Source organism: Metarhizium robertsii, assembly GCF_000187425.2.
Source record: "Metarhizium robertsii ARSEF 23 chromosome Unknown MAA_Scf_4, whole genome shotgun sequence".
Classification (NCBI taxonomy): domain Eukaryota; kingdom Fungi; phylum Ascomycota; class Sordariomycetes; order Hypocreales; family Clavicipitaceae; genus Metarhizium; species Metarhizium robertsii.
The window spans coordinates 2,107,027-2,132,496 of NW_011942182.1; the positions used below are offsets into that span (position 1 = coordinate 2,107,027).

The window sequence follows — 25,470 nt, forward strand, 5'->3', positions numbered from 1 at the left end:
CGATGAAGCCGGACACGACCAGTAGCTTCACTTGCCGCCGCATTGCATGCAGCACATCGATCGCACGCTGGTCTGTTTTGAGTAACTCAATAGCGTCTTCCAAAACTCCCACCGACAGGTGGCTCCGTTTCCCACGGAGCGGTTAGGATATTGGACAAGGAGACTTCGTCACACAGACTGACCGACCAGATTTTCCGGGATAGAATGATCCCTGGTCCAACTCCTTCGACGAGCCTCCGAAATTTCTTGGGTGCGCTTGACGATGGCATAGAACCTACAAGAGGCGACCACCAATCAACAGGATGAGCAAAGAAAGGATCACAGGTTTCATACACATGCCACTGCTCCTCTAGGGCGTTGAGGAGCACTTCTGTCCCCTCTTTGTAATCTTCAGAGTCAAACTTGCCTTCGATGAACTCCTCCAACCCGCGTTGGTAATATTCTGGGGGATGGACAGTCCCACCGAGGAGCTGGATCTGGTCCTCGACGTCAATATCGGTGCCAAGGTCGCCGCCGAGGTCACAGTCAAGGTCTCAACATCCTCAACGCTGGAGACGTCGGTGTCTGAGTCGCCTCTAGGCTCATCCGACTCGAAAACTTTGTCAATATCCTCAGACATGTCCACATCAACGAGAGACTGCTGACGTCGTGCCATGCGGGAGAGAGACCGTGACGAGGAGGCATGATGTAGCGATGTATCAGATGGGCGAGAGAAGAGAGAGAAAGCCGTAGGCGTCCGCGACGAAATGCAGCAGACACACCGCTATTGAGCTCCAACGCGAGCGCCATATTGGGAGCCTTTTTGGGCTTTGGTCAAGGTGAATGTGGACGATGTGGTTTCCGACGAGAGCCTTTTGGCCCCAAAATGGACCGAGGTACCATAATGTACTTTGTGGTGCTTGGGCACGGCGTGGCGGCGTGCACTAGGGTGTGTGTTTATTACCTGGCGTCTTGGCGTTGAGGTTTCCTTTCAATACTTAATGTTTCTTCCAGGACACACGGCTTATATTTTATAATTTTAAGTTTTTTAATAGAGTATTTTATTTATAAATTATTATTTAATAAGTATATTAATATATTACTTATAAATAAAATTATAAAATTATAAGCCTAAAACTACAGTCCCCTCCTTTTATCTCTTGTTTCTTTGCGCCAGTATACCTCGGCTTGTTCATGCAATGCCAAGCACGCAAAGTCACCCGTCGTGTAGCAAGTACCCCTCCCAAGGCTCGTGTATGGAACTTGTTCGCCGGGGATGCCGGGGTAAAGTGGCATTAATGTACATAAAGGGGACGGACCACACATTTGGAGGTGCGTCACGACAGACGCTTCAGTGGCTCGGCGATGATTACAGGCCAGGCCTGGAGCTGTGCGCTGCTGCATCGGGCACAATAATAATAGTACGGAGTACCAACAACATTGAATTAACATGGGCAGAGAGTCTGGGCCAGGCGCCTGTCCAGTGTGCCATGCCAGTCAGTACACCAGCCACTTTGACTTTGATCAATTGGGTCAATGAATAATGCTGTGGGTGCGTCTGCGGCCCACTTCAATCTAATGCCTGGCTAGTCACACTTGACTGGACATGCAGCACCAGACCACCAGACACATGTGTGTGCAGTCTGCTGTGCTGTGCTGTGCCTGGCCATCGAATAGCCACAGCCATTTTTATCCCGCCTTTGATGCGCCCCCCGTCAACAAGTCTAGAAGGCTCTGTCGCATTCTATCCGCACATGTGCAGCCGCAGCCTGGCCCGAAACGGCCCTCCCGGCATGTCCCTCCAGGTCCCCCAATGACGGCCCCCTCGCCAAGGCGGCGCAGTCGTGTGCAGGCAAGATGCAAGTCCTGTCCGGTGGTCCCTTGCTGCGCCACCATCGACGCTCAAGTGCTGCGTTTCACCGGGCCACCAGCAAGGCGCACTTTGTCCAAGACGTCTTCTGGTGCCCCAGACCCGGCGAACACAGCCCTACGCTACCATCATTGATGTCTAACGTGCTGCCGTCATAGGTTGACGCGAGGCCGATGAGCAAGCCAGTGGCCGCAGCTGCGTAGGACCCCGGCCAGCCAGTGCTTGGCTTACGCTCCCCCACTTCATCCATCGCTTGAGTCTGGTGCGTGCTTTGTTCACGGCTTTCGGCTTGCTGTCAGATGATATTTAAGTCGGCCTTGTCCTCCGGGAGCGCTCCTTCCATTTCCTCTCCCCATCTCACTCACGCATTCCTCTTGCCTCCTCCCATCAAACATTCATCCATCTCGACAACGTCCATACCACCACAAACGTCCCTTACCACACATACAGCCACAATGTCCAACCAGGGTTACTACGGCGGCGGCGGCAGCGGCGGCGGCGGCTATCCCCAGCAGCCCACCTACGGCCAGCAGTCCGGATATGGTGGCCAGGAAGGCTACGGCCAGCAGCAGGGCTACGGCCAGCAGGGCAGCTATCCCCAGCAGGTAAGAAAGAAAGGCAACGCCAAACCTGCGCCGTTCCAACAGTCACGTCGACGGACTCTAACAAATCTCTCATAGCAGCAGTACAGCCAGCAGTCGGGCTACCAAAACCAGTACAACCAACAACAGCCATCTTACGGCCAAGGCCAACCCCAGCAGGGCAACACCAACCAGTACGGCAACCGCGGCCACTCGCCCCAGCCGTCCCAACAATACGGCCAGTCTGGCGGTGCCGCCGCCGACTACGCTGCAGGCGCTCCACAGGGCCAGTATGCCACTGGTCCCACTGGCCCCGGCGGCCCCGGCGGCCCCGAGGGCGCTGTAGGTCCCGACGGTGAGCGCGGTCTCGGCGCCACCCTCGTTGGAGGCGGCGGTGCCGCCTGGGCTGCCCACAAGGCCGGCGGCGGATTCCTGGGCACTGCCGGCGCTGCCATTGCCGGCGCCATCGGCGCGAATGTCCTGGAACACGCCTTCGACAAGAAGAAGAAGAAGAAGCACGGCAGCCGTGGCCTTGGTGATGACTCTGATTAAGCGGGGGCATATGATGGATTTTTCATTTTGTTTCATGCGAAGATTGACGGCAATTTTGTAATATGAGTTTACGGCTTTTTATTGTTCTCTCTGGTAGATACCATGGACGGGATGGAAAGAGGACAACACGATTTATGCACTTGGCCCCAACAAAATTAGTATACGATGCACTCGTCTCTTTTGTGACTGTCGCCGACACCTCTGTCAGTAGTAATCTTTTGTCGTACGCGGAAAGGTCTAAGCGATGAATAGCGCTGCGATTACATGACTTGGAATATTTGTTAGGAGCCGCGCTGTAAGCATTCAAACAGGTCCGGTTGCATGGGTCTTTCACCATGGCGTAGTATTTAACACCACGTGCACCGTCTGGTTTCCCAATTTGTCTGTTGAGGTATATTTGAACACCCATCCATGCACAAGTCATATCTCACAAAAGGCAGGGTCATGGCACACAAAGCTTCATGAGGTCGGTAAACACAGGCCGTATCGAAAGAACAAGAAAAAATAGAGATGAAACCCTAATTGTGATGAACAGAAACCCTCTTCTCCTCGTCATCTTCAATGTGACGCCCCTTGCCACCACTATTCTCATGTAAAACGCCGGCACGGCCAACAGTCTCAACTCCAACGGCCTCCTTGGCATCCCGGTCGTGGCTGACGTCGAATTTGCGGCGCAGATGCTCGGGTCCGAGAAAGGTGAGCAGCAGGGTGTATGCGTAGACGCAGCCCATGAAGATGCAAATGACCTTGCCGTACTCGTAGCGCTTGACGCCCTTTTCCGTGGGCGGCAGCGGGAAGCGCTCCCCGAGACGGGCCTCGATGGTGGACGAGGCAGACGAGACGAGGTTGCCGAGCTGGTAGGCGGTGCCGACGACAAAGGTGCGAAAGGCGCCGGGCGACAGCTCCATGAGGTGGATGGGGATGACGCCCCAGGCGCCCTGGACGCAGAACTGCTGGAAGAAGGCGGCGGCCATGATGGACTTGTCGCCGACGAAGCCGTAGGGGTACAGCAGGGCGCCGCCAACGATGCAGCAGAGCACGATGCTGAAGCGGCGGCCGACCGACTGGCTGCAGAAGCCGACGACGGTGCCGCCCGTCATGGCGCCCAAGTTGGCGACGACCTGCGTCACCGTCACGGCCGTCTTGCTGAAGCCGAGCTGGTTCTCGAGCATGGTCGGGTACAGATCCTGCGAGCCGTGGCTCATAAAGTTAAAGCCGGCCATGAGCAGCACGAGGTAGGTGAGCAGCAGCCAGTGCCGCCGCAGGGCCACCTTGCCCTCGCTGATGAAGACGGCGCCGGCCGACTTGCCGACGTGCCCGGCCTCGTTGCGCATGCGCTCGCGCTCCTGGAACACCTTCGTCTCGGGCAGCATGAAGCGGATGGCAATGAAAATGACGGGGGGGCAGGCGGCGAACCAGTACAGAGGGCGCCAGGTATGAGACGTGGTGTCGACGAGGCCGCGGGCAAAGGCGGCGCAGAGGAGGTAGCCAAAGGCATACTATAGTATGGAGGGGAAGAAAATGTCAGCCCAAGAAACTGAACGATTGTATTTGTGGTTTTGATGATGAGTATTCGACCACCCGGTGGAGTTGAGTGAGCAGCGCCGCAGGGGTCCGAATACTCGACTCCCCCCCACGGCAATAGTGGGGGAGGAATCAATTGATCTTTTAGGAAGGGGCACTGGGGAGGGGGAGGGGGAGGGGATAAAAAACACCACAAGCACCATGGGCAATGATACGTACGCCTTGCTGCAGGATACCGCTCATGAGACCGCGCGCCTCTTCAGGGAGGTCTTCGAGGGCCGTGGCGGCAGCGTTTCCGTACAGACCGCCCATGGCAATGCCAAACAAGGCGCGGCATGCGAGGAACTGGGAGTAAGTCTGGCAGAAACCAGTGCCCTAAGAAAGATACGTTAGCGAAATAGTCACGCATGGGGTTTCGATCACCCGTTTCTACCATCACAGATGATGTCTCTCTCTTTTCTTTCCCTCTTTCCGTTTTCCTCCCGCGTTTGCGCACTTGCGCCTACCCCAGAGACGAGGCCCAAGCCATCTGGAACATGGCTGCGAGCGCCAAGGTGGCCAAGTCGGGTGGCTCCCCGCGCCGCGCGCCCAGCAGCGCCTCCTCGCTTCATCTTCTCATCTCATCTCATCTCATCTCAGTCTTGGCAAGCCCTACCAAGATGGGGACCAATGCAACGATCTGCAACGAGTACAACGTGTTCAACGCCGTCAAGTGTGGGTTTGACAGTTTGCATTGTCTCAGTGGTCTCGATGCACCATGGTGTGTGGCAAGAGGAATTTTTTCCTTGTCTTTCAATTCTCATCGATGAGACGTCCTAATCTCCTGCAAACATGGCCACCGCACGCAAAATGGCAAAGGGTGAAGGGGGTTCATCGTACCAGTTCAAGAACAATAAAGAGTAAGTTGTTCACAATGAATGGCCACCGACGGCCGTATCGATCGCTGGCAATACCAAACAGGATGGATCCCACAGATCGGAACATGAGAACCAGCGTGATGCCCCATGTGATGTCTGTGGCGGTTTTGCCGAATTCTTTCGACAGGTCAGAGACGGTCAGGGAAACCGTAAAGAAGTCAAAGGCATCCCACGTCTGCCCATTTTTGTCAGCACTAACTTGGCCCAAGGCATGCATGGGAAACTTTCAGCTCTCACCCAAGCAGAAAAGGCCAGGGCAAAGAATGCCCACTGTTGCGCGTCGAGCATGCGAACCAACTTCCACGGGTTGGGAACGGGCAACATGGGTGGTTTGAGGGTTGAGAATCTCGTCGCAAGATACTTGCCGGCCGACATGCCCTCGTGAGGCGCCGCGCCTTCATTTTCGGCGCTCTCGCCACCGTGGGGTCCCATGGCGACTCAATTGATGGTTGACGTGATGAGAAGATTTGAAGTTCTCAGATTCTAGTGGTAAACGATGGGAAAAGGGGAAGCTGAGAGGAAGAAGGAAAAAGAAATGGTCGACTGGGAGGAAGAAAAAGAAGACGACGACGACGACGAAATGGCCAGCACAAGCCACTTGCAGATCCCGCGTCAAGCATCAGGGAGAGCCGGCTAATATACCATCATTATGCCGTCAACAGGAGCGACGGGCTAGGGACAACAGCTCCCAGTTAGCCTGGCCCAAGTGTCTCCGACGCTTCTTGTTTCTCCCGTCTTGTGATTTGACTAGGGTATCACAGCTTCGACGTGTTTTTCGACTGCCCACATCTTCAAGTGCCCACACTCCGTCGCAGCTCCGCAAGCGCCACCCTCCATCTCCAAGCATCTCTCCCCCCAACAAGGCATGGAAAACCGGGGTAAGCATGGCCTTTCGCCAATCGAGCTCCATGGTCTAGAGTGGCCGTAAGCAGAGGGGGCCACAAAAAGGCTAATATCGTAAAGGTCTTGCAGCGTTTCGAGACAACGGCCGAAGGGGCCTAGCAAAGACGAGAGGCTTCAGAAGAAGGGACGCCCAAAACGCCCAACTGCATCACCATGGTCAAATCCGGTTCGCAAGTGCAAATGCCGTGTTGAATTTAGCTCAGCCGGTTACGACATTGCTCCAACTGCAAATTGCACTCTGGCCGTGTCCATGGCCCTCGGTTTGATGTTGGCGACTTGGCAACTGGCCGAATCGCGACCGGTCCTCCTCGGCCAACGATTATTTCCACGGTCCATGGACGACAGGCCATGTCCAAGGGCCCGGTTCCGGAATGCGGCACTTGATGAGTTGGCTCTCCAGTCCCCACCGCACGACACATGTAAGTCGTCTCGCCCGTGGTCTATTCTAAAGTTTGTACTGGAAGTGACGAATATGCAAACCTTGAGGCCTAGCGGTGTAAGAACCACAGAGTCACATGACGCAACGCAACAAGGAATACCATGCTACCATGGAACTCCTTTTGGCGATAGACTTTGATGTCGCGCGGCCGGCATCAGAGCATGTACTGTACATGAGTACGGAGTATCAACCACAACTTATCGGGCTGGTCCTTTTCTTTGCTCGGCCCCGTCTGTGGATCCCGATGAACGATGCAGGCAGCTCTGACTACGCATGGATTACCCGCAACAACACGAAAAAGCCATTCGGCCCCTGACAACACGTTCATCAATGGATCAATGGACCAAAGTTCCATAGTTTGTGGTTCTGGCCCACGCTCGAATAAGCCTAAGTCTCAAGCTTCAAGCCCCGAACATTGAAGCCATGTCGTCGACACGCCCGCTGTGACCCCCTCGGTGAGGCGTCGATTCATCAAGTCTTGGAATCCTAGCCCCAGGCTATCTCGGCAATTCTCTGCCGGCCCCAATCCACCACCAGGTGCCTCCCCTGCCATTAGCCATGTCTTGGCCTTTTGCGAATTGTGTTTTGAGGCCGAGTACTCCGTACGGAGGGAGGATGATGAGATGGATTCCAGCGGCTCGCAAGCTTGCCAGCCCTTATAGCCGACGGGCCACAGCTAGTACTGGTAAAGCCTGCTGTTTGATCCGGTTTGATGCAGTCAGTCACGGCGCTACGGAATGCCATTGACAAATTCATCCTCAAGATGAAAGCAAAGGTCGGCAATAGGGCCTTGCGGCTGATTTCCCGCCCGCGAAATTTCTTCTGCGTGGCGTCGCAAGGAGGATGGCGCCGGCTAGTCTCCTGCCTCACCTCCTCTAACCGGTTTGATTATCCAGCCAGAGTAAATGGTGATGCGCCACCTGCACACGCTTCTTCTCCTTCTCCTTCTCCTTCTAGTTCTTCTTTTTCTTGTCTGGCTTATGCGCATCTGGTGGAGACAATCCGGACAATTATCCGCCCTTTGAGACTATTTAGGCGACGGACATGGCCCGAAATTCGAACCCCCTATGCCATGGGCGCGAGCGCCAATTTTGGTTGTGTCCGTTAACATGATTAATATCTTGGGTGCCGCCTTGGATGCGGCATGCATGGCAAACCCGACGACATGGGGACTGCAACATGAACACGTGAACCACCCAGGCTGAGCATCTCACAGTTACCAAGTTTGCCTATCTAAAGTACCTAGGTAGGTACCCAAGTAGTGGGTTGCTTGGGGAAACGGCTGTCTGTGCAGAAATGGCCAATCTACAACAATTGCCAATTCTGGCTCCAGCGTAGGATTGGGAACGGGATGCTACGGGATCAACTTCGGCCTTTTCTCAATGCTGGGGCCAGGGGAGCCCCCATGGGGGAAGCATGGCTACTCCAGTCTGTTTGTACGGAGCAAGTATACGTACATAGAAAGAAGCGTCATGTCTGGTCCTTCTTATTGGCAGACTCGAGTCAGCTGGTCGTCGTCACTGAGTAGTATTGCTAGTCGCTATTCCCTCCATCCGGAGCGCCACAAACCCCCGCGTTCGGAGTGGGTGACGCAGAAGATCTGGATCCATGTCTATCAATGGTGAACAAGGTGTATGCATGTACATGCGTACTGCTACTAGTACAGAAGAGATCCCGGGCCAACAGGTCCGACCATAGGGGCGCATGAAAATACCCTTTTCATTAATTGACCCTTCCATTAACCAACAAGCTGTCAACTTCCAATCTTAGCGCCCGACGCAGGGACACGACTTGATGATCACCGCCTTCCGGCTCATTCTCGTCGCCATCTCCTCACGACCGCCGCAGGTAGCCGACGAGATAAGGCGACAGCAAACGAAATCAAATTGAATAAGTATTGAAAAGAAAGAAAAAAGCCAACCACCCCCCAATCATGCCACTTCCTACTCCGTACACACGGGCCCAAACCCCCAACTTCTTTACTTCCCATACCCAGCTAGCTGTTGCCGCAAAACGTCGCCGATCCGCCTCCCAGTCATTTCCATCCGCCGCCACGACCATCACAATGACAGCAGCACGCTACACCTAGAGGTACGTATCCCGGTCGGGTACATTGGATGAAAATAGAGACTCCCATCTATGCAGCAAGACCCGAAGCTTCAAGAGCATCGCCCAGATAAAAGAGTAAACGAATGTATTAAGAAACGGTTGACAAACTAACATTCGTCTAGTATTCTCCTGACAAATAAGTCCAAGTCAAGACATCATGCATTCCCATGTGTCGTCTCGCCGGCATCCATTTTAACGACCCCTATTGTGACTGTGCATATAACCATTCCAAATCCCTGCAACGCCGTCCCCCCCTACCTAATGAATCACCGGGTATCCGTCCTGCTCGTATAATCCTACAAAAGAGCCCTCCGTTACTCATCCCCCTTCATTCGCCTAAGAGATACCTTCGATAAGCAACTTCATGCCCCATGTTGCCATACAATAACAGTGTGCTTCGGGGTTGTCAAAGACGCCTCACTGTCGGCGTGCTGCGCCATCAAGCATGAAAGGCGCCAACCCCTGGGCTGACTGTCAAACGCCACCACCCATAAATGCGGCAAGGTCGTCTAGGTCGAGAAGCTGCCTCTCGAATGCCTGGCAGAGCTCTGGTGCCGTCATGTCTTGGCTCGTGGTCTGGCCCTCTTGTGATGCAGAGACTCCATTCGATGCCGAGTCGGGACTCCGCTGCTTCGCATCGCCAGATTGCATTGTGGCCTGTGGTGCGCCCGGAGGGGGCGATGTAGTAATGGAGGGTGTTTGAATACCGCCAGAGCCCCCATTGATTGTCGTAACGCCGCGTCGAGGAAGGGTGACGGCAGGTGGTTCACTGTCACCTCGAGCGGATTCCGAAACTGACCTCGTAGCAGAGCTGTGGTGGCCAGCCCCAGACCCTCCAGTTTGCTGATCGTAATCCATCGCATCAGGGTTAGTGTCAGCGTTGGAAGAAATCTCATCTTTAACGCCAGAGGCAGACTGATGCGAGCCAGAGCCGTGCCTATGAGTTGAGGGGATAGCGTTATTGGATGCCGCAGCGTCATTGTTGAGGACCCGCTGCATGACAGCAAGATGCCGAAGCCAGCTTGACATAAGAGGCCAACTTTCGGTGCCTTCATGCATGAACTTCAATCCATCCTTGACAATGTGGGCAGCTGTTTCGACGGCATTGGGAGGGGTAAGTCCCTTGAGAGACAAGTAGGCAACAGTTGCGCTGGCAGTGAATGCAGAAAACAGCATCACAATGGGGAAACAAGTTGGATGATCCTTCTCAGAACCAGCCTCGACAGCGTTGAGAAGCGAGATTGTTCCATGGCAAGAAGTGAAGAGCCGGTCCACGACATCATGGCATCGGGTACTCATTCGGAAGGAGTCCAAATTAAAGCTCGACGATATGACGTCCTGCAGCAGACGTCGACGATGAACGAAAACTGACGCACAATGCAGCAAGCAGTGCAGCATGGCAAAAGTATACCCGGAGCCCATAGTCATGTGCAAATTGATTTGGCCAGGCTTGTCGACAAACTGCATGGGCAATGAGGCCCGGAGACCTTCAATCTTTGCAAAGAGATCGCTGCAATCTTCATCCCGGAAGGTCTGGACCGTGCTTGCGGTGAGCATACCCACTACATCACGCCAAATGGTGGAGGCGAGGACAATGTATCCGAATTCGCCAATCTCACCACCAGACCCGTGGCTAGGGGACAAAGCACTGTGGCCAAGATACTGGGGTAGAGTCTTGACGTAGACTGCGTTGCCGAAGGCAAAGTTGATATCGGAGCAAGGCAGCGATACATCCGACGTGTCTTGCACCGCAAGAGCCGCAAACCGGCCAGGGGTGCTTGTCAAGAGACAGTCAAGGATGTAAACCAACCACAACGTACGTCGTAGGCTCTCATCGCGAAGAAACTGGTCTGCTTGATCAGAACTGTGATGGCCGTTGAGGATGCGGTACATCTGCAGCATACGGGCTGCTTGGCCAAGGTAGATGTAAGCACGGACGGCATTCCGCGTCCCCCATTCATGAATGACGATGAGACAAAGGGCCTGAATATCGGCTAGATTGGGGTGGTCCAAGTTCTGGTTGATGAGTGCGATGGCCTTGGAGGCATATGACTCGGCAGCATGAGTTGGGCTTCCATGTCGACGAATGAGTGTTGGTGAGCTCCTGCGCGTCAAAAGGTCAGTGATTATTCGGCGCAAACCCTTTCAAGACGTATTCAGCTCCCTTGGCTTCCGTCTGTCAAGTCCACGTGCGGCGATTTGACGAACAGAAGCCGGACAGTCGGGTGTTAGGAAGTGGCGCGATGCACCGATGGGTGGCACTGGCAGCACAGGCATGCAAAGCGACTGCAGGATGGGCCGATGCAAAACAGCGTCTTGTCCACGCCGCACAAGATGATGCCACTCGCGGGATTGACGGGAGAAGTGAGGCAGCTTACCGAGAAGCGCAGGTCAAGAGACCGTAAACAAGAGTCGGCTCCAAGGTGGCATTCTTGAGCTGCTGGACAAACGTGGGCTTGTGGAAAGCCACACAAGCCGGGAACGTCTTGGAGACGACGCGCTCACATTCGGCGATGAGTTCTGGTGTAAGCCTGAGGCGAAAGGAGTCAGCAACAATAACTGGCTTGGGGAGGGAGGATGCAGATGCGCAGTTGGGCGGCGCCGGGCAAAGAGACGGGCATCCATCGAGAGCACATGGCGCCACCAGCCGACGACGAGCTCAGTCTGGCAGTAGACACCAAACCGGCTGGGTTTCGACGTCGGCGTGGAGTGGGCGAAAGTATCCTTGGCGGCAGCTCGCTGGCGTGGGCTCGACGGGGTCGCAGCCATCAGCAGCCGCGGAACAAGACTCGGTGCTTGAGCTCGGTGCCATGTGAGGTGAGAGGGGAGAGGGGAGACGGCTGGCTGGGCAGCGCAGGTCGCCGGCATCTCGGAGGAAGGGGGCGATGTGGATGTGGAGGGTGCCGAGCCAAGAAGGAGTGGTCCGTTGTGATGGGTGTGGCGCGGCACCCCAAGACCATGCAGGGCACAGCGCGACGGCCGCTTGGCCCGGGAGGTGCTGGACGGTGCACAGGACGTGGGAGAGAGGGAGAGAGGGCGAGAGGGCGAGGACGAGGCCAGGACGACGGCGGGGGAAACAGGCAGGTAGGTGCGCGCAGGCAGCGAGCAGACGAGCACGGGGGGCGACGAGATACTCACTTCTCGGGGGTGACCTGGGCGTGCCTAGCGGATCCAGAGCCCACCACGGGCTGCCTGGCATCAGAGGCGCCGGCGCCGGAGGCCGGGAGGCTGTCGCGCGCTGGGCGCTGCGTGCTTGCGTGGCGAGCAGGGCTCTGGCCGTGATGGTGAGCCATGCTCTCCGAGGGCAGATAGCACTCGTGCATGCCCTTTGCGCAGTTCTTGCAGGGCGCGCGGCCATTTTCGTAGACGCACTTGGTCTTGCCCTTGCGGCAGCGCACACAAGCGCCGCCTGCCCTGAGGGCGGTTGAGCGAACCACGCCCGACGACATGGGGACGGTCTGGCGCGTGGACGGGGGGCAGCAACGCAACGAGGAAAAAATTGGTCAAACGACGAGGGAGACGCCCGCGGTGTCTGCGGTTGGCGTCCGGATCAAGGCGACGAAGAAGATAGGATGAAAATTGCGCGTTGGCGATGCTGGAGGAGAGGGAAGGCGCGGCGCCGGAGAATCGAGGGCCCTTGCCGTGCTTGGTCGGACCGGGCGACCAGGGAAGAAAAAAAAAAGAGGCTCCTCAGGCGTGAAATGACGCGTGAGGCGACGAGGCCAAGCGGGCTGGCGACCTAGCAGATTGCCAGCAAACAAGCAACGTGAGCGTGCACTCCAACGCCAGACTCGAGAGACAATGGCCGACACGGCAATGTGCGAAGCAAGATGATGGTGGAGGGAGATGGAAAACCGAGCGGGAAAAAAAGAGAAGCGGGAATGCGGGCACGCGGGAGAGGAAGAAGAGAGGCAGAGAGGCAAAGGCAGCAGACACGGACGGGCAACGGACCTTGGGGGTGGGCGGGCGCCTCGAAAGACGGGGAGGGGGCGAGGCAGAGCTGGTCATGACTGGAGCGCCAGCGCAGGGTACGGGCGGCGGATCGGCTGGGTCTGCCGGACACGCTGCTCCACCTCGCGCGCGCAGAGTTGCATGTCGCAAGTCGAGTCGGCTCCAGGACGCTCCAGGTTTGAACTCTGTCTGCCTTTGCGTCTGCGCTTTCCTCGTGGACCCCAAGCCGGCTGGGGCCGGGGCTTGGTTGGGCTTGGAGGAGGCGACGAGGCCGCGGCCGCGGCAAACCATGGGCAAAAAGGCTCGACTCCCTACGGTCCGTTGTCTGTCTCTCTGCCAATTCCCTCTGCTTCGACGTCCTCTCCTCATAGGCCGTGGATCATGTCCTTCCCACCCACCCCTCAAACCGGCCAATGTGCGGGTTGGGGATGAATTGTTTTGGTCTGCCGGCGCATCCAGGCATGCCACCTGAGCCGGTCGACCCTTCTGATCCAACGTCCAGGCTGGCCGGCCTGCTCCTTGTGCTCCAGCCGTCGCGTCAGGCGAGACGGGCTCTTGGGCTCTGGCTGGCTGAGTCTGGTGCCTTCAAATGTTCCACGCCATCCACGGGCCAGCCGAATCGCGGGCCTGCGCATTTGCACCAGCGTGCGCCAGCCATGCCGCGTGGGCAGCAACTCCAGACGTCATGTACATGGCCGCGGGCCCGGTGGGAAACCGATCCAGGCATTGCAAAGTCAGACATGGCAAACGCAAGTGAGCAGAACTGGCGAGGCTCGGCACGGCGGCGCTTCCCGACCGAGCCTGGAACCCACCCTGCCTCCTGCCTCCTGTCTCCTGTCTATGTCTCTGTTTCTAGTCCAACATGGAAGCAACGAGGCAGCCTGGCCCAGGTCCATGGACCATGGACCATGACTTGCCAACACTGGACCTGCCAGGATGGCCGGGGCGGAGTACGGAGCTTCATCGTAACAGCGCCGGAAGGCCGCAGGTTCGTCACACCTTGGCGAGTTGCGCATTTGCGCATTGCATGTTTGCCCTGCCCATCTCTCTCTCCCTCTCGACCTCCCTACAAGAGGCAGATGCGTCACGTCACTGTTACGGAGCACGCGAGGCCAAAATATCAAACCACCACATCGACCGTCGAATGAGGTCGTGGGCTCGCCAGGAGTCGTCGTTGCCGCCTGTGTGCTCGTGTCACCCCCAGTGCGCTGCTCTTTCCTTTCCGACTTTGCATTCTCGGGGTGGGATGCATTTGTGTGTTTGATATCGAGCCAGGCAAAGACCAGACCACCCACCACCATGACAATTACCACCACCCCCTTTTTCAACTTGCAAGACTTCCATGTCATCAACAAGGAGGAACGGACGGCGGGAGCCCAGTGCGGCGGGCGAATAAGGCTCGTCGCTGGGGTGCGCTCCTCGGCGGAAGGAAGGCACCACCAGCTCTGGAACGGGGTTTCCTCAGATGCGGACGCTGCATGCCTGGCGAGGTAGGTACCTTGGTGCGTACTGGGTACTTGCTTGTCTCTCGCGGTCGTGCGGCCCTACGCCATGTCCTGGACGGCGCATGTGCTCAAGTACTCTAGTACTCCGTACCTATCCGGTACTCCGTACACATGTGCTCCGTGCTCCGTCCCTGCTTCTGATTTGGTTGCCCAAATGCTGCGTTTCTGTAGAGATTATTTTTATCCCGCTTCTCCTACCTACCCTTCGCGCCGACTGCGCCCATCAGACTCTTCAATATTGCTTCCAGCAGAGACCTCAGCCAGCCAGGCCACTTCACTTGGCATGGACCAGACTGCCCCATTTCATTTGGTGGGCTCGACAAATGTCCAATACTTGGCCCCTTACCACAGCCCCCAGTCCGGTGAGGTCTGGTGGCCTTCACTCACGGCACACTCACGACCAGGAGGCGCCGCAGATCCTGCTTCCTCCGCACTTGTCGGGGCACCAGCTTCATGCCCAACAGCTCTCCCGTCGTGCCAATTTTAAATGAACGGAATCACCACAAGTCGGACACCATGGTCGCTCCGATGCGTCAGCAGCGGCTGCTTGAGCCCGTACCAAGCCGAGTCGACGTGTCGATTCGATTCGACTCGGAGTGGCGCGCCTCCACCAGTAGAAATCAGATAATGTTGCGGTCCGACCAGCCTTCATGCTTTGCCGTCTCATCTTTTTCCCCCACGGATTCGGAACCTCGCCTTATTTCCTTGTGGGGCCGAATGTCTTCCTGAGGCTTCACGGAATCGCCAATTTGCCCATGCCCGACGGGGGCTGGCCTACTTCTCATGTGCCTGTGTAACCGCAAATCTCAAATGCGCCCTGGTTGGCTTTGGAAGAGGCATTTGGACCTCTGCCCAGTTAAACTAGCCCGCGAGGCTGTCGCCAGTAGGAAGGAGCTGGGCGGGATTGCAGACCATCACGCCACTCTCCTCACGGCACCCCATCTTCTACACCGCGCTTGCACGGAGTACCTGGTTGTTAAATGGAAGCTCACGTTGCCTTCTCATGGCTGAGCGCTTCAGAGCGTGTAGCACGGCGTAGTCAAGCAGCGCATGCACTCGTGTGATGAGCCATGGCTTGAGTTGATGGCTGGCCATCCTGTTTCTAATTTTGAAAGCCCAGCCAACGGGGTTGGGATCCCAAGCCCGCCTCCTCCGGCTCGAAGTGACTGCACCCGGTCTTTCTCATTGGCCACAGAGACAAACACCTGGGAAACCTTGATCTCGACGGCCACGGCGCTTGCCCGCGCTCAACGTTACCACCGTTGATGGAAAGAAGTCCAAGGCATTGCGACCTACCGCGTTGGGGTCCTCATCCGTCATCGCGTGAGCTTGCCGCACCGGTGACATGAACAATTTAGCATCGGTGGAGACATTCTAGGCCGCCAGCGAGGCCGGACGGCTTCGGCCCTGGTTGATGCCAGATCCTGCTGGCTTCCCCACACCAGGTCATTCATTATTCAACATTCAACGTTGACGCTTCGGCCTCCGGGTACCTGGGTTCGGATTGGGGTGTATCCTAGCACGGAGCAGGAGCACACCAATATTTCGTGTGCTTGCTCGGCGTTTACAAGGAGACGTCGAGTTGCTGGTATGAAACGCGGTCGAGGACACAATGGCAAATTTGCTACGCCTGGACCGACACGGCCCGATGAAGATCATGTGTCGCTGCCTGCTCACAAAACACGCGCTCAAGCAACAAGAGTTTTATTGCCGCGGAAAACTGGTTTGGCGACAGAGAGAGAGCAAAGGCGAGGGAGGCATGCTGGCAGGCACGCAGGTGAGTGGAAAGTATGGATTGATGGCCCGAGCTGTGAGACAGGCACAAATCGGCAACCTGTCAATGATGCGAGGGTATTGTGCGCATGGCCCGCCATGGCGAAGGGGTATGCAGGTTGCCACGAAATACCGGGTCATGGTGCGATCCGAGCATTGGGGGCGGTCGTCTCTTTGCCCGGGAAATTTGGGAAACCAAGGGTGCTATGAAACAGACGCTGCAAACATTGACGCCGGCTCGGCCGCGCTCCTGGCGTTGTGTGTCCTGATCCAGACGCTCGGAGATGATGCTGGTCCCAGCTTTTTATGACGTGGCAATCGGTGATCCACGCTCGTCGGTCGGCTGGCGTCAAGGCGAAGGCAAGGAAGGGTGTCGGCATACGGAGTATTACCGCTCACAAGTCCTCGGGCCCTAGGCTTGTGCTGCGGGACGCGAGTAATCCTGATGTCAAGCTTTGTTCGCAGAGAGGGTAAGGAGTGGTTGCTTGCACGTACTCTGTATTTTTTTTTTCTTTTTTTTCTGCTTAACCGCCTCGTCAAAGACCGTGCCCCCGGTGTGAGTGAGTGTCCTTCCCGGTGCGGATGTGACTGACTGGTCGGCGAACTGCCCGTCTCCTCGCGTCTTCTCTGGCAGCATGCCACGTTGACGGGTAGAGTCACCAACAGCACAGCCGTTTGAAGATAGGAGACGATTTGAATTAAGCTGAAAGGTATGCGGGTTATCTGGTCTACTCCAACAGTCAATTTGTACATGTGGGCTTGTGGGCGGGCAGACGGGTGTCAAGACCATGTACCTGGCTGGCGGGGCCATTGCCGTTGTAGACATAGGGTACGGGGTAATGTATGTACATTGATGAAAGACACAAGAGAAATGGATGCAAGATACTCGTCTACTCGCTCCCTCGTGAGGCATTACCATTTCTAAATTACTTATACCAAGGTGCGAAAACAAAAAAAAAAAAAAAAAAATATGAGAGAGTGAGAGAGAGAGAGAGAGAGAGTGTGTGTGTGTGTGTGTGTGTGGGAGAAAGAAGGAGGGAGGGAGGGTGAGATGGAGTTACATCGTATTCGAGTGGCATCTCCCATCTCCCATACAACCGTACAGACTACTGATATGGGAAGGCTTTTCAAAACGAGAACCCTCAACTCATATATATAGTGACAAGTTGCATCCGATAAAATAGCGTCCCCGTGTTACAAACCCCCGAAAACAGCTATTCCGTTTAAAAAATATAAATACACGTAGACGCAGAAACGGCACAGCCACATACTGGGATGCTCGTTTGGAATCATGCGTTGACAAGGTTACTTACCTGGGTAATCAATAAACAGGGTGTCACGGTATGAGATATGATGGGAGCTTTCCCAAGCATTTCATTCAATATCAGATAAAGCATGTTGAAGCCCTCGCCTAACTACCTAAATAACTAGCACTGCTCGTATCAATGTGCAAATCAGCACGGGTATGTTCCTGTCGGGAAAGCAATCGCATATTCCAGCGTCAATCGCACGGCCTTGCCCGCGTTCAGGCTCACATCCCAATTCACCTCGCCGTCCTTCTTCAGACTAGCCTTGGCGCTACCCCAATCCTTATTGTCTCTGGCCTCCAAGCCCGGGGCTCCTGCTCTGACTTCTCCGCCGCCCAGCGACATGCCCTGGGGGTTGAGCACCTCCACCTTCAGCTTCTCATCCTGCGATACCGGCACTTGATCGAGCACCAGGAGGGAGGTGGGTTTGCCGGCGGATGCGCGGGTGTTGTGGAGCATGATGGTTCTGGTGAACATGGCCGTGTTCTCTTTGCTAAACAGGCCTGCCGTGGCCCGTTGAACAACGGGCTTGGGGTACGTGACCTTGATAGCTGGGTCGATTCCCAGGCTGAGAGTAAACGTTTCACCAGCGCTGCACCGCGGCAGGCTCGTCCGGCCCATGAAGCTTCCGTCGAGGGTCAGCCCTGCGCGTCCCTTGAATAGCGTCATTTTGCTGGTGTTCTTGAACTTGGCCTTGAGGAATGCCACGGGCTTGTACTTGGCAACAACGGTATGACTGTACACTATGTTTGAGAAGTGGACGTGGGCAACGCGTTGCTTTGTCGCAGTAGACTTGGGGATGAGCGTCCTCAGTCCAGGAAGCTCGTATGTAGATGTAAGACCAGTCTCTTCCATGATGGAGTCTGCCGAGTCGGACTCTTCCTCGTTGACTTCATCACCGTCGTCATCACCGCCGCCGCCACTTACAGAAAGCATATCCGAATTCTCGCGGCGTCCCACAACGCTTGATAGCATTCTTGCTCTCGCACCACCAGGGGCAGCTGACCCGAACCCTGCCGTCGATGATGACGGTGCACCACCGAACAGTACCCCTGACGCTCCCCGGGTATCTGAGGCAGGTGCTCCAAAGAGGCTCGCACCAGCTGGTTGAGCTGGAGGCGGGGGAGGCATAGCGCACTGCGCTACCGGGAAGGAAGCAGGAGGAGGAGCCGGGGTGGAAGAGTACTGAGCGGCAAGGGCCCGCTGCTTCTTCTTGATGGACTTTCCAGCCTGGAAACTAGCCATGGACTGGACTCCGTCAGGAATACCAAACATTTCACTCCGAGCTTTGTGTGGCCCAATTTGTTTCTGCTTGGCCAGGAAAATACCCGTGTTGGAAACTTCATCGCCGCTTCGGGCTATCCGTTCATGGCTCTCAGAATACCCGAATGGAGGAGCTCCATGCGCGAGACTGATGTACCACGGATTGAGTATCGGGATAGCATCGTCCAGTCCTGAGAATGTCGCCTGGGACGTCGACAAGACAACCTTGCAGTTCGACCACGTCTCAGACGTAGAATTGTGAAGCTCGGCATCGAAACTGAGTGTCCCTGTGGCACTCGTCGTGGAAAGCTGCAAGTCGTATGTTGGAGACCAAGATGCTGACGAGGTGACGTACGACAAGACCAGGTCGCACAGGGTAATTTCGCCGTCGGCCGCCTCGTCAGCCGGCGTGTCATCCACAACTGGCTTCGAGACACGGGTCTCGCTAGACATGGAAGTCCTCCTCGAACTCGACGGGGTAAAGGTATCCGTCTCAAGTGTAATGCGGACAGCGTAGCAGTATTTCGGCCAATACTTCTCCCTCTCCTTTCTGACTCTGTTCTTCTCCTTCCTCTGCTCTTCTTGTCGCCTGGCCTTTTTGAACATGTCCTTGGACCTGGCTTTGCGAACCCTTTCCTTTGCCCTTTCGGCTTTAACGCGCTCTTTGTCGTCCATCTTTTGCAGTTGGTACACTTGATCGATTTGATCTTCAATTTTTTCAGACACCTCACGCTGCTGATTTAGGCCAGTCATGTAGTCATCGTAAGCTTTTGATCGTTGTGACTTGTATGTCTCCAGACTGTCTTCAATAACAACTCCACGTTTCTTATCCAAAGTCTTGCCGTATGCGTCGAGAAGCTTGAGACGGCTTTCTGCGCTGGCGACGGTTTCATCTGCCCGTCGGCGCGCATCCTCCAGCTGTGTCAGCTCTTCCTTGGCTGCTTTCAACTCAGGGCCTTCTTTCCACCGTCTGTCGTCTAGATCGTCGTCATCTGATTCATCTGAATCATCGCTGTCTGGCTCAGGATAGACTTCTTCAAAGATTTCTCGGTTGGGGAGTTGTTCTACTGAGACGTCACTGATGGTGAAGCCTGCCCTGCCCTCGACCTTGACTGAGTCTTCATCTACAGTGGGGCTGAGTCCAAAGATGGTGATTTCATTCGTGCCGGACTGTGGGTGATGTTAGTCAGGAATCATGAATGAGATTGCTGTGACACTTGCCTTGAGATTCACGCTCTTAATGTCCCGCTGGATCTGGGCCCTGGTAGGGAAAAGGGTTACGGAGCGCGTACCGAGGTCTCGGAGTTTGTACTCAATCTTGTGGATGGGGTCCATGATGAAGAACCGATGGTGCCAGTATGGTTTGTTGATTTGCTGGCGCAATAACCAGGTGAAAGCTGTTGCTGTTTGGCTCACAATTGAGCGGCAGGTATGAAAATTGGGCAGCAGAATTCGCTTCAACAAGCTGTTGACGGTTGGGCTGGGTACAGAATCGTTACGATTGTCGAGGGGCGCATAAAGTAAGATGAAGTAGACGGCATGAGGGGAAGAGCGCCATGTTATATACGGCAGAGGATGTATGTATAAAGGCTAGCAGATGCTCAGCCCCGAGTTTTGGTTTGATCCCAGACGATGGGATGGATGGTCCGTGTCGCCACTCGCCAGTACCCTTGTCGGAGTTTGCAGGCATCCAACTAGGCAGCGTCCCAGGCAGAATAGACAACACAAGGAAGCCAATAGAACAACAGCGGAATAACGGGACCATTCGTCAGCGAGGAGATAGGTTGCCAAACATAGAATGACGGATGTAAAGTGGAGGCAGACAAGATGTAGGCTGCAAGCTGAGAATGGGCTGCCTCTGGGGCGTCTGCAGGTGGACAATTCACGCCTGGCCTGAACATTGAATGGTTGGCTATTAGTGGAGCAGACGGCTCTCCAAAAGTTTGGCGTCGGAAGGTGCAACATTGAATGCAACATGCTCCTTTCCCGTTTGACAGATCGACTGGATCGGATCAATGATGCCTGCCAAAGTCATAGCAGTCAGCTTAAGTAATAATCCCAACCCTTCAATGTTGCTCCTTTGCGGGTAAACATTTGAACGTCAAGAGTCCCGCAGTGGTGGGAGTGACTGTATTTCAAAGCAAAGAGCAAGATCGTTGCACTTGAAAATACCCAAAAGTATAAATAGCTCTCTGCGATGAGGAATCAGGGTCATCTAGTGCATGATGTTATTATTTCTTCTAAACTAATTGCTTAGTGTCTTTCTTAATCTTCGCACCCCCTTGCTTTATCTTCTTTTCCCCCCGCATCACGCGCCGCCTTATGTAAGAGGTGATGATGGGAGAGAGATGAGAATAGACTCGTGGAATTCAACGAGACCTCGTTAATAGTACATGCTTTATGCGGCCATTTTGAGTTCATAAGATGAGTCACTGGTATTTGACGTAATAAGTGGCTGAGGCTATCGCAAGATGGCCTTTACCGGCGCGTGGTGATAAATCACCACCTTGGCTAGTGTGTTAAAACCCGTTTATAGGTAAGTAACCCTGACGGGTACTATAGAGCTTTTACACCCTAGATAGAATCAAGCTACACATGTAAAGACTGACATTGAGGACTCTTGAATCGTGTTACCTGAGCGGAATCTGCGCCACATGGACGTAGACTATCCGCCGCACTCCCTTTGATCTTCGCAGCCTCGATATACACATCGGTGAGTCATCAGGGTTTTGGCCTATCGGGGTGGTTGTTTTGCAGGCTTTTGCACGTGCAAACAAGGGCCGGAAAATATACTAATGCCTTCAATGTTCCGGGCCATGCTCGACCTTGGCAGAGAGGCAGTTCCATCAGCTGCGGCCAATAGTGTCACACGGCACTGTGGCTTTGCTCTCGGCATCTGCCAGCACCTGTCACTCCATGTGGTTTACGGAGTAATCATCCATGCATGTGTCCATGTCCATGTCACCCCAGAATGACGCCCAGAATGACGCCCGGAGTGATGCCCAGCATGGCGCCCACTTTACCAGCCCCCCAATCAAATCATCGCCTAAAAGCTGGCAGTTGAACCGCAAGTGCTCATCCATAATTATCAATCTTGGATGCCGCTCCCCTTGACTATCATCGAGGAGCCTTGCAGCTTCTTCGTCTTGCCCCAACAATGGCATCTCCAAGCTCCCAACCGCCCATGCGGCCCATAGACCCCCAACCGATGCCATCGCCATCTAATGCTCCGTACTTCCCGCCTCCTCATGCCGGACTACACGGTCCTCCGGGCCCTCCTCCGCCAGGGCCAGGTCAGGGCTTCGCCTTGCAACTCGGGCCCGACTCCCAGATGCCAGATCATCCCGGAAGCACAATGGACATCCCGACCGTGCCAGGGCATACCTTGACTCCCATGGCCCCTCCCGTACCGTTGGATATTCGCAACGTCAAGGCCAGCGCGCGGTTTCACCTCCGTGAGTTCCTACGTGTCCGGAGCCAGCTACAAGAAGGTGGCGGCGCAGCGAGATTCGAGCTTGAATCCCGCCTCAGGAGCCAGGTTGGTCTGGCACTGGGCGACCTGAGCACCTTGCAAGCCGAAGTGAGAGCTCTCGCCAAAGCTGCTGAGAATCATCGGTGGAGAAGATTCCTTGTCGGGGGTGCAATGTAAGTCATCGAGTCCAAGCTGCCAGCCTAGCACGACGCTTGAATTTTGCCTCGGTTCCAGTTCTAATGCCAACCCAGCGCGGCATTCATCCCCGCCGTCCGCAAAATCTTCCGCCGCAACTCGGATGAAGATTCACGGCTTTCGTCCAACGACACCGAGTACGCCTTTCGCAAATCCAAGGGCTTACTGTCCGGGATGAAGAGTGCCATTCTGGGCGGAGGCATGCTTGCCAAGGTGGCGTTTTTCGTCTTTGCCATTTTGTATGTGTTTCAGAATGAGGTGACCATCAGAGTGGCCAAGACCTTGAACAAGAGGTTGAGGGAGTTGACCGAGAGGGTCGAAGGGGGAGATCCCGACTTCAATGAAAGTGATTTGAGGACGTTTGACGGGTGGCGATGGAGGGTGCTGTTGTGGTGATGTATAGTCTTTTAGAAACTCTCTAGTAGTAAGGGAAGCCATCATCCTTTGCTCGAATATGCGCCCAATTAACAGGCGCAAACGCTGAGAGTCTCAATATCCGAGTCTTCCGGTTCATGTGAGCGGCAATTGAGTGCATTAATGGTAGCTTGGCACCGCAGCGTGATGCATCGACAAGTCTACTCCGTCAGACTATCAATGGCAGCCGGCAAGATGTATTCAGATATCAGGAGTGGCCAGATAGAGATGCCCTTCTTGGTTGAAGATGACATCGCTCAAACACACTGGCCTAGTGGTTGAGTCAATACTGCACCATCATGATAGCAGCGGATTTTTGGCTCGGCTATCCTCCTCAGAGGGAGAATGGCTCACCGCATTGGAAACAAATCATAGAGGTCTCTTCCGACTCGTGCTTAGTTCCAGACCTGTTGAAACTTTGCAGCTGTTAACCCAAGGGCTCGCCTACTAAGTGTGGTCGAAGCCAAAAAATGGAGGGCTGTGCTCGAATCTCGCGGAACGCTCCTTCCGCACCACAAAGTTACAAGCTCAACTACATTCAAGACTCAATATCCATTTGGCGGTTTGTCAGGCGGGCCTTGTTTGCATCTTGCACAGCTCCGCACAGACACTGCCGAAGAATGAAGAGAGTATATCCCAACAAGATGATGGGAACGACTTCCAGCAGACCGTCGTCATGTACATTCTGATGGGAAAATGTCTCTGGGTGACAAGTTTTGGCATGGGACCATCCAACCCATAGCAGCACTTGTCAGCTGTACGCAGCCGCAGCCGCCCCACTTGACACCCTCCACGACACCAAACTGCTATCAATCAACTTCAACGTTTGAACCGCTAAACTCCAATCGCCGACTCAAAATTCTACTAGGGTCTGGTGCATCGCGCATCCAACTGCTTGCTGGGCAACTGGCTGGACAACTGGCGGTGATGTAAAGCGTATAGTCCGAAACAAGCGTAATCGAGGTCCATGCAGTACAGACGAAAAGCCTCTTCGGAGGCTGATACGAGTGTGAAAGAACAAGCCGATGGGAGCTTAGTGAAAGCGCCAGCCAAGAAGACCATCACCACGCCATCCAGCAGAAATGCGATAGATCGGCATTTTCGAGAGCTTTATTCCACACCGCCCGACTTTAAAGAGCTATCTCGTTTGGATCCCGAGTTTGCTGCCGTGTTTGTCGCCCACTTCCAACATTGCTTCGACCGTGTGGCAAGGCTGATTTGTTGCGCAGTGCTAAAGGGCGAGATGTGGACTTTCGGAACCCAAAGTCGGTTATGCAACTAACCAAAACACTTCTCAAGTTAGATTTTGGTATCAAACTAGAGCTTCCAGACGATAGATTATGTCCGCCAGTGAGTCCCAAGTTGCCCTTCCCTCAACCGGTCTGCACACTCACCAAAACGCCAGGTGCCAAACCGCCACAGTTACATCCTTTGGCTGAAGGATTTACTCGACACATCTTCTTATAATGAGCCTGGACGGAAGCTTACCGGAATGGACATCGGCACCGGCGCCAGTTGTATCTATCCCTTGTTAGGATGTGCTCAGCGGCCATGGTCCTTCATTGCAACAGGCACGTCCGAATCCTTATTATCTATGCCATACCTGGACCTTGCTCATGCTTTAGCAGACATTGACCCTGAAAGTCTAAAATGTGCAAAGAGGAATGTCGAAATTAATGACCTATCAAGTCGCGTCAATGTAGTTGCCCGCTCTACAGGCAGCTCACTTATCCCGCTGGACGAACTGGCACTAGATTCCATCGATTTCACCATGACCAACCCCCCCTTCTACAGGTCAGAAGAGGAATTGCTCAGCAGCGCGAAAAGGAAACAGAGACCGCCGTACACTGCATGCACGGGCAGCAAAGCCGAAATGGTCACACCCGGCGGAGAGTTGGCCTTTGTCGTTTGCATTCTCAAAGAATCCTGTGTTCTGCGGGCACGAATACAGTGGTACTCGGCTATGTTTGGGTTTCTCTCCAACCTTGTAGATTTTATCGAGCAGCTGCGGTCATCCGGGATTGAAAACTATGCAGTCACAGAGTTCGTGCAAGGGAACAAAACCCGGAGATGGGCTATTGCATGGTCTTTTCAGCCAATGCGTCCAGCGCAGCATGTCGCGCGGGGCACGAGATCTGCGCTATCGAAGAACATTCTTCCTTGTGTGACGGAGGCGGAAGTGATGTCAGTTGAGATACCTGAGAGCATTGGGGAGTTTGCCTCCAAAATCACTGCCGCTATTGAGTCCCTGGACTTGATATCTTGGGACTGGGACACACAAGCATATGAAGGAACTGGCCGCGCGGTCGATAAAGTATGGGCGAGGCCATGGCGCAGACGGAAGAAGAGAGAACAGCAAACCCCCGACGAGAGGACAGAGAGTTCGATTTCGAAAAGCGACCCAAGGTGTATTTTTGGCTTCAAGGTGTGGATTCGTGTATCAATGAAAGAGGTATTGGTGGGATGTCGCTGGACGGAAGGGTTTGACGCGAAAGCGTTTGAGAGTTTTCAGGGTTTTCTACAGTCGACGGCCGCAGCCGCCGCAAATGTAAAATAACCTACACCCGTACGAGCCAGACGCTCAACGAGAAGGAAACATCTCCAAGACTCTTCCGCCTGCGAACGTGCCCTGCAAAGGATAAACACATTCACCATGAATAACTCTACTCAGCCCCCAGGCTTACCATAGCCCGACGATGAAGGAACATACATGACC

The 25,470-nt window shown here is 54.9% G+C and overlaps 7 protein-coding genes across 7 annotated transcripts; 3 read left to right on the forward strand and 4 right to left on the reverse strand.

Moving 5' to 3' along the window:
* Positions 1 to 349: 349 nt before the first annotated feature.
* Positions 350 to 655, reverse strand: MAA_11095 (chromosome condensation protein; the record flags this gene model as incomplete). The annotated part of the gene is made up of 1 exon (XM_011413061.1): positions 350 to 655. One exon carries the CDS (start codon positions 653 to 655, stop codon positions 350 to 352), a length of 306 nt encoding a protein of 101 aa, XP_011411363.1.
* Positions 656 to 2,304: 1,649 nt separating this feature from the next.
* Positions 2,305 to 2,982, forward strand: MAA_02780 (uncharacterized protein; the record flags this gene model as incomplete). Its single annotated transcript, XM_007820778.1, has 2 exons — positions 2,305 to 2,454; positions 2,530 to 2,982. The coding sequence occupies 2 exons, from the start codon at positions 2,305 to 2,307 to the stop codon at positions 2,980 to 2,982; spliced, it is 603 nt and encodes a 200-aa protein (XP_007818969.1).
* A 518-nt stretch (positions 2,983 to 3,500) lies between these two features.
* On the reverse strand, positions 3,501 to 5,855 carry MAA_02781 (lactate/pyruvate transporter; the record flags this gene model as incomplete). The annotated part of the gene is made up of 4 exons (XM_007820779.1): positions 3,501 to 4,481; positions 4,726 to 4,881; positions 5,386 to 5,598; positions 5,661 to 5,855. 4 exons carry the CDS (start codon positions 5,853 to 5,855, stop codon positions 3,501 to 3,503), a joined length of 1,545 nt encoding a protein of 514 aa, XP_007818970.1.
* A 3,493-nt stretch (positions 5,856 to 9,348) lies between these two features.
* Positions 9,349 to 12,323, reverse strand: MAA_02782 (N-terminal binuclear Zn cluster-containing protein; the record flags this gene model as incomplete). Its single annotated transcript, XM_007820780.2, has 3 exons — positions 9,349 to 10,978; positions 11,253 to 11,405; positions 12,013 to 12,323. 3 exons carry the CDS (start codon positions 12,321 to 12,323, stop codon positions 9,349 to 9,351), a joined length of 2,094 nt encoding a protein of 697 aa, XP_007818971.2.
* A 5,234-nt stretch (positions 12,324 to 17,557) lies between these two features.
* MAA_02783 (mucoidy inhibitor A) lies at positions 17,558 to 20,008 on the reverse strand (the record flags this gene model as incomplete). Its single annotated transcript, XM_007820781.1, has 2 exons — positions 17,558 to 19,843; positions 19,907 to 20,008. 2 exons carry the CDS (start codon positions 20,006 to 20,008, stop codon positions 17,558 to 17,560), a joined length of 2,388 nt encoding a protein of 795 aa, XP_007818972.1.
* A 1,822-nt stretch (positions 20,009 to 21,830) lies between these two features.
* MAA_02784 (uncharacterized protein) lies at positions 21,831 to 22,736 on the forward strand (the record flags this gene model as incomplete). The annotated part of the gene is made up of 2 exons (XM_007820782.1): positions 21,831 to 22,318; positions 22,397 to 22,736. 2 exons carry the CDS (start codon positions 21,831 to 21,833, stop codon positions 22,734 to 22,736), a joined length of 828 nt encoding a protein of 275 aa, XP_007818973.1.
* A 1,510-nt stretch (positions 22,737 to 24,246) lies between these two features.
* On the forward strand, positions 24,247 to 25,311 carry MAA_02785 (DUF890 domain-containing protein; the record flags this gene model as incomplete). The annotated part of the gene is made up of 1 exon (XM_007820783.1): positions 24,247 to 25,311. The coding sequence occupies one exon, from the start codon at positions 24,247 to 24,249 to the stop codon at positions 25,309 to 25,311; it is 1,065 nt and encodes a 354-aa protein (XP_007818974.1).
* Positions 25,312 to 25,470: the final 159 nt, after the last annotated feature.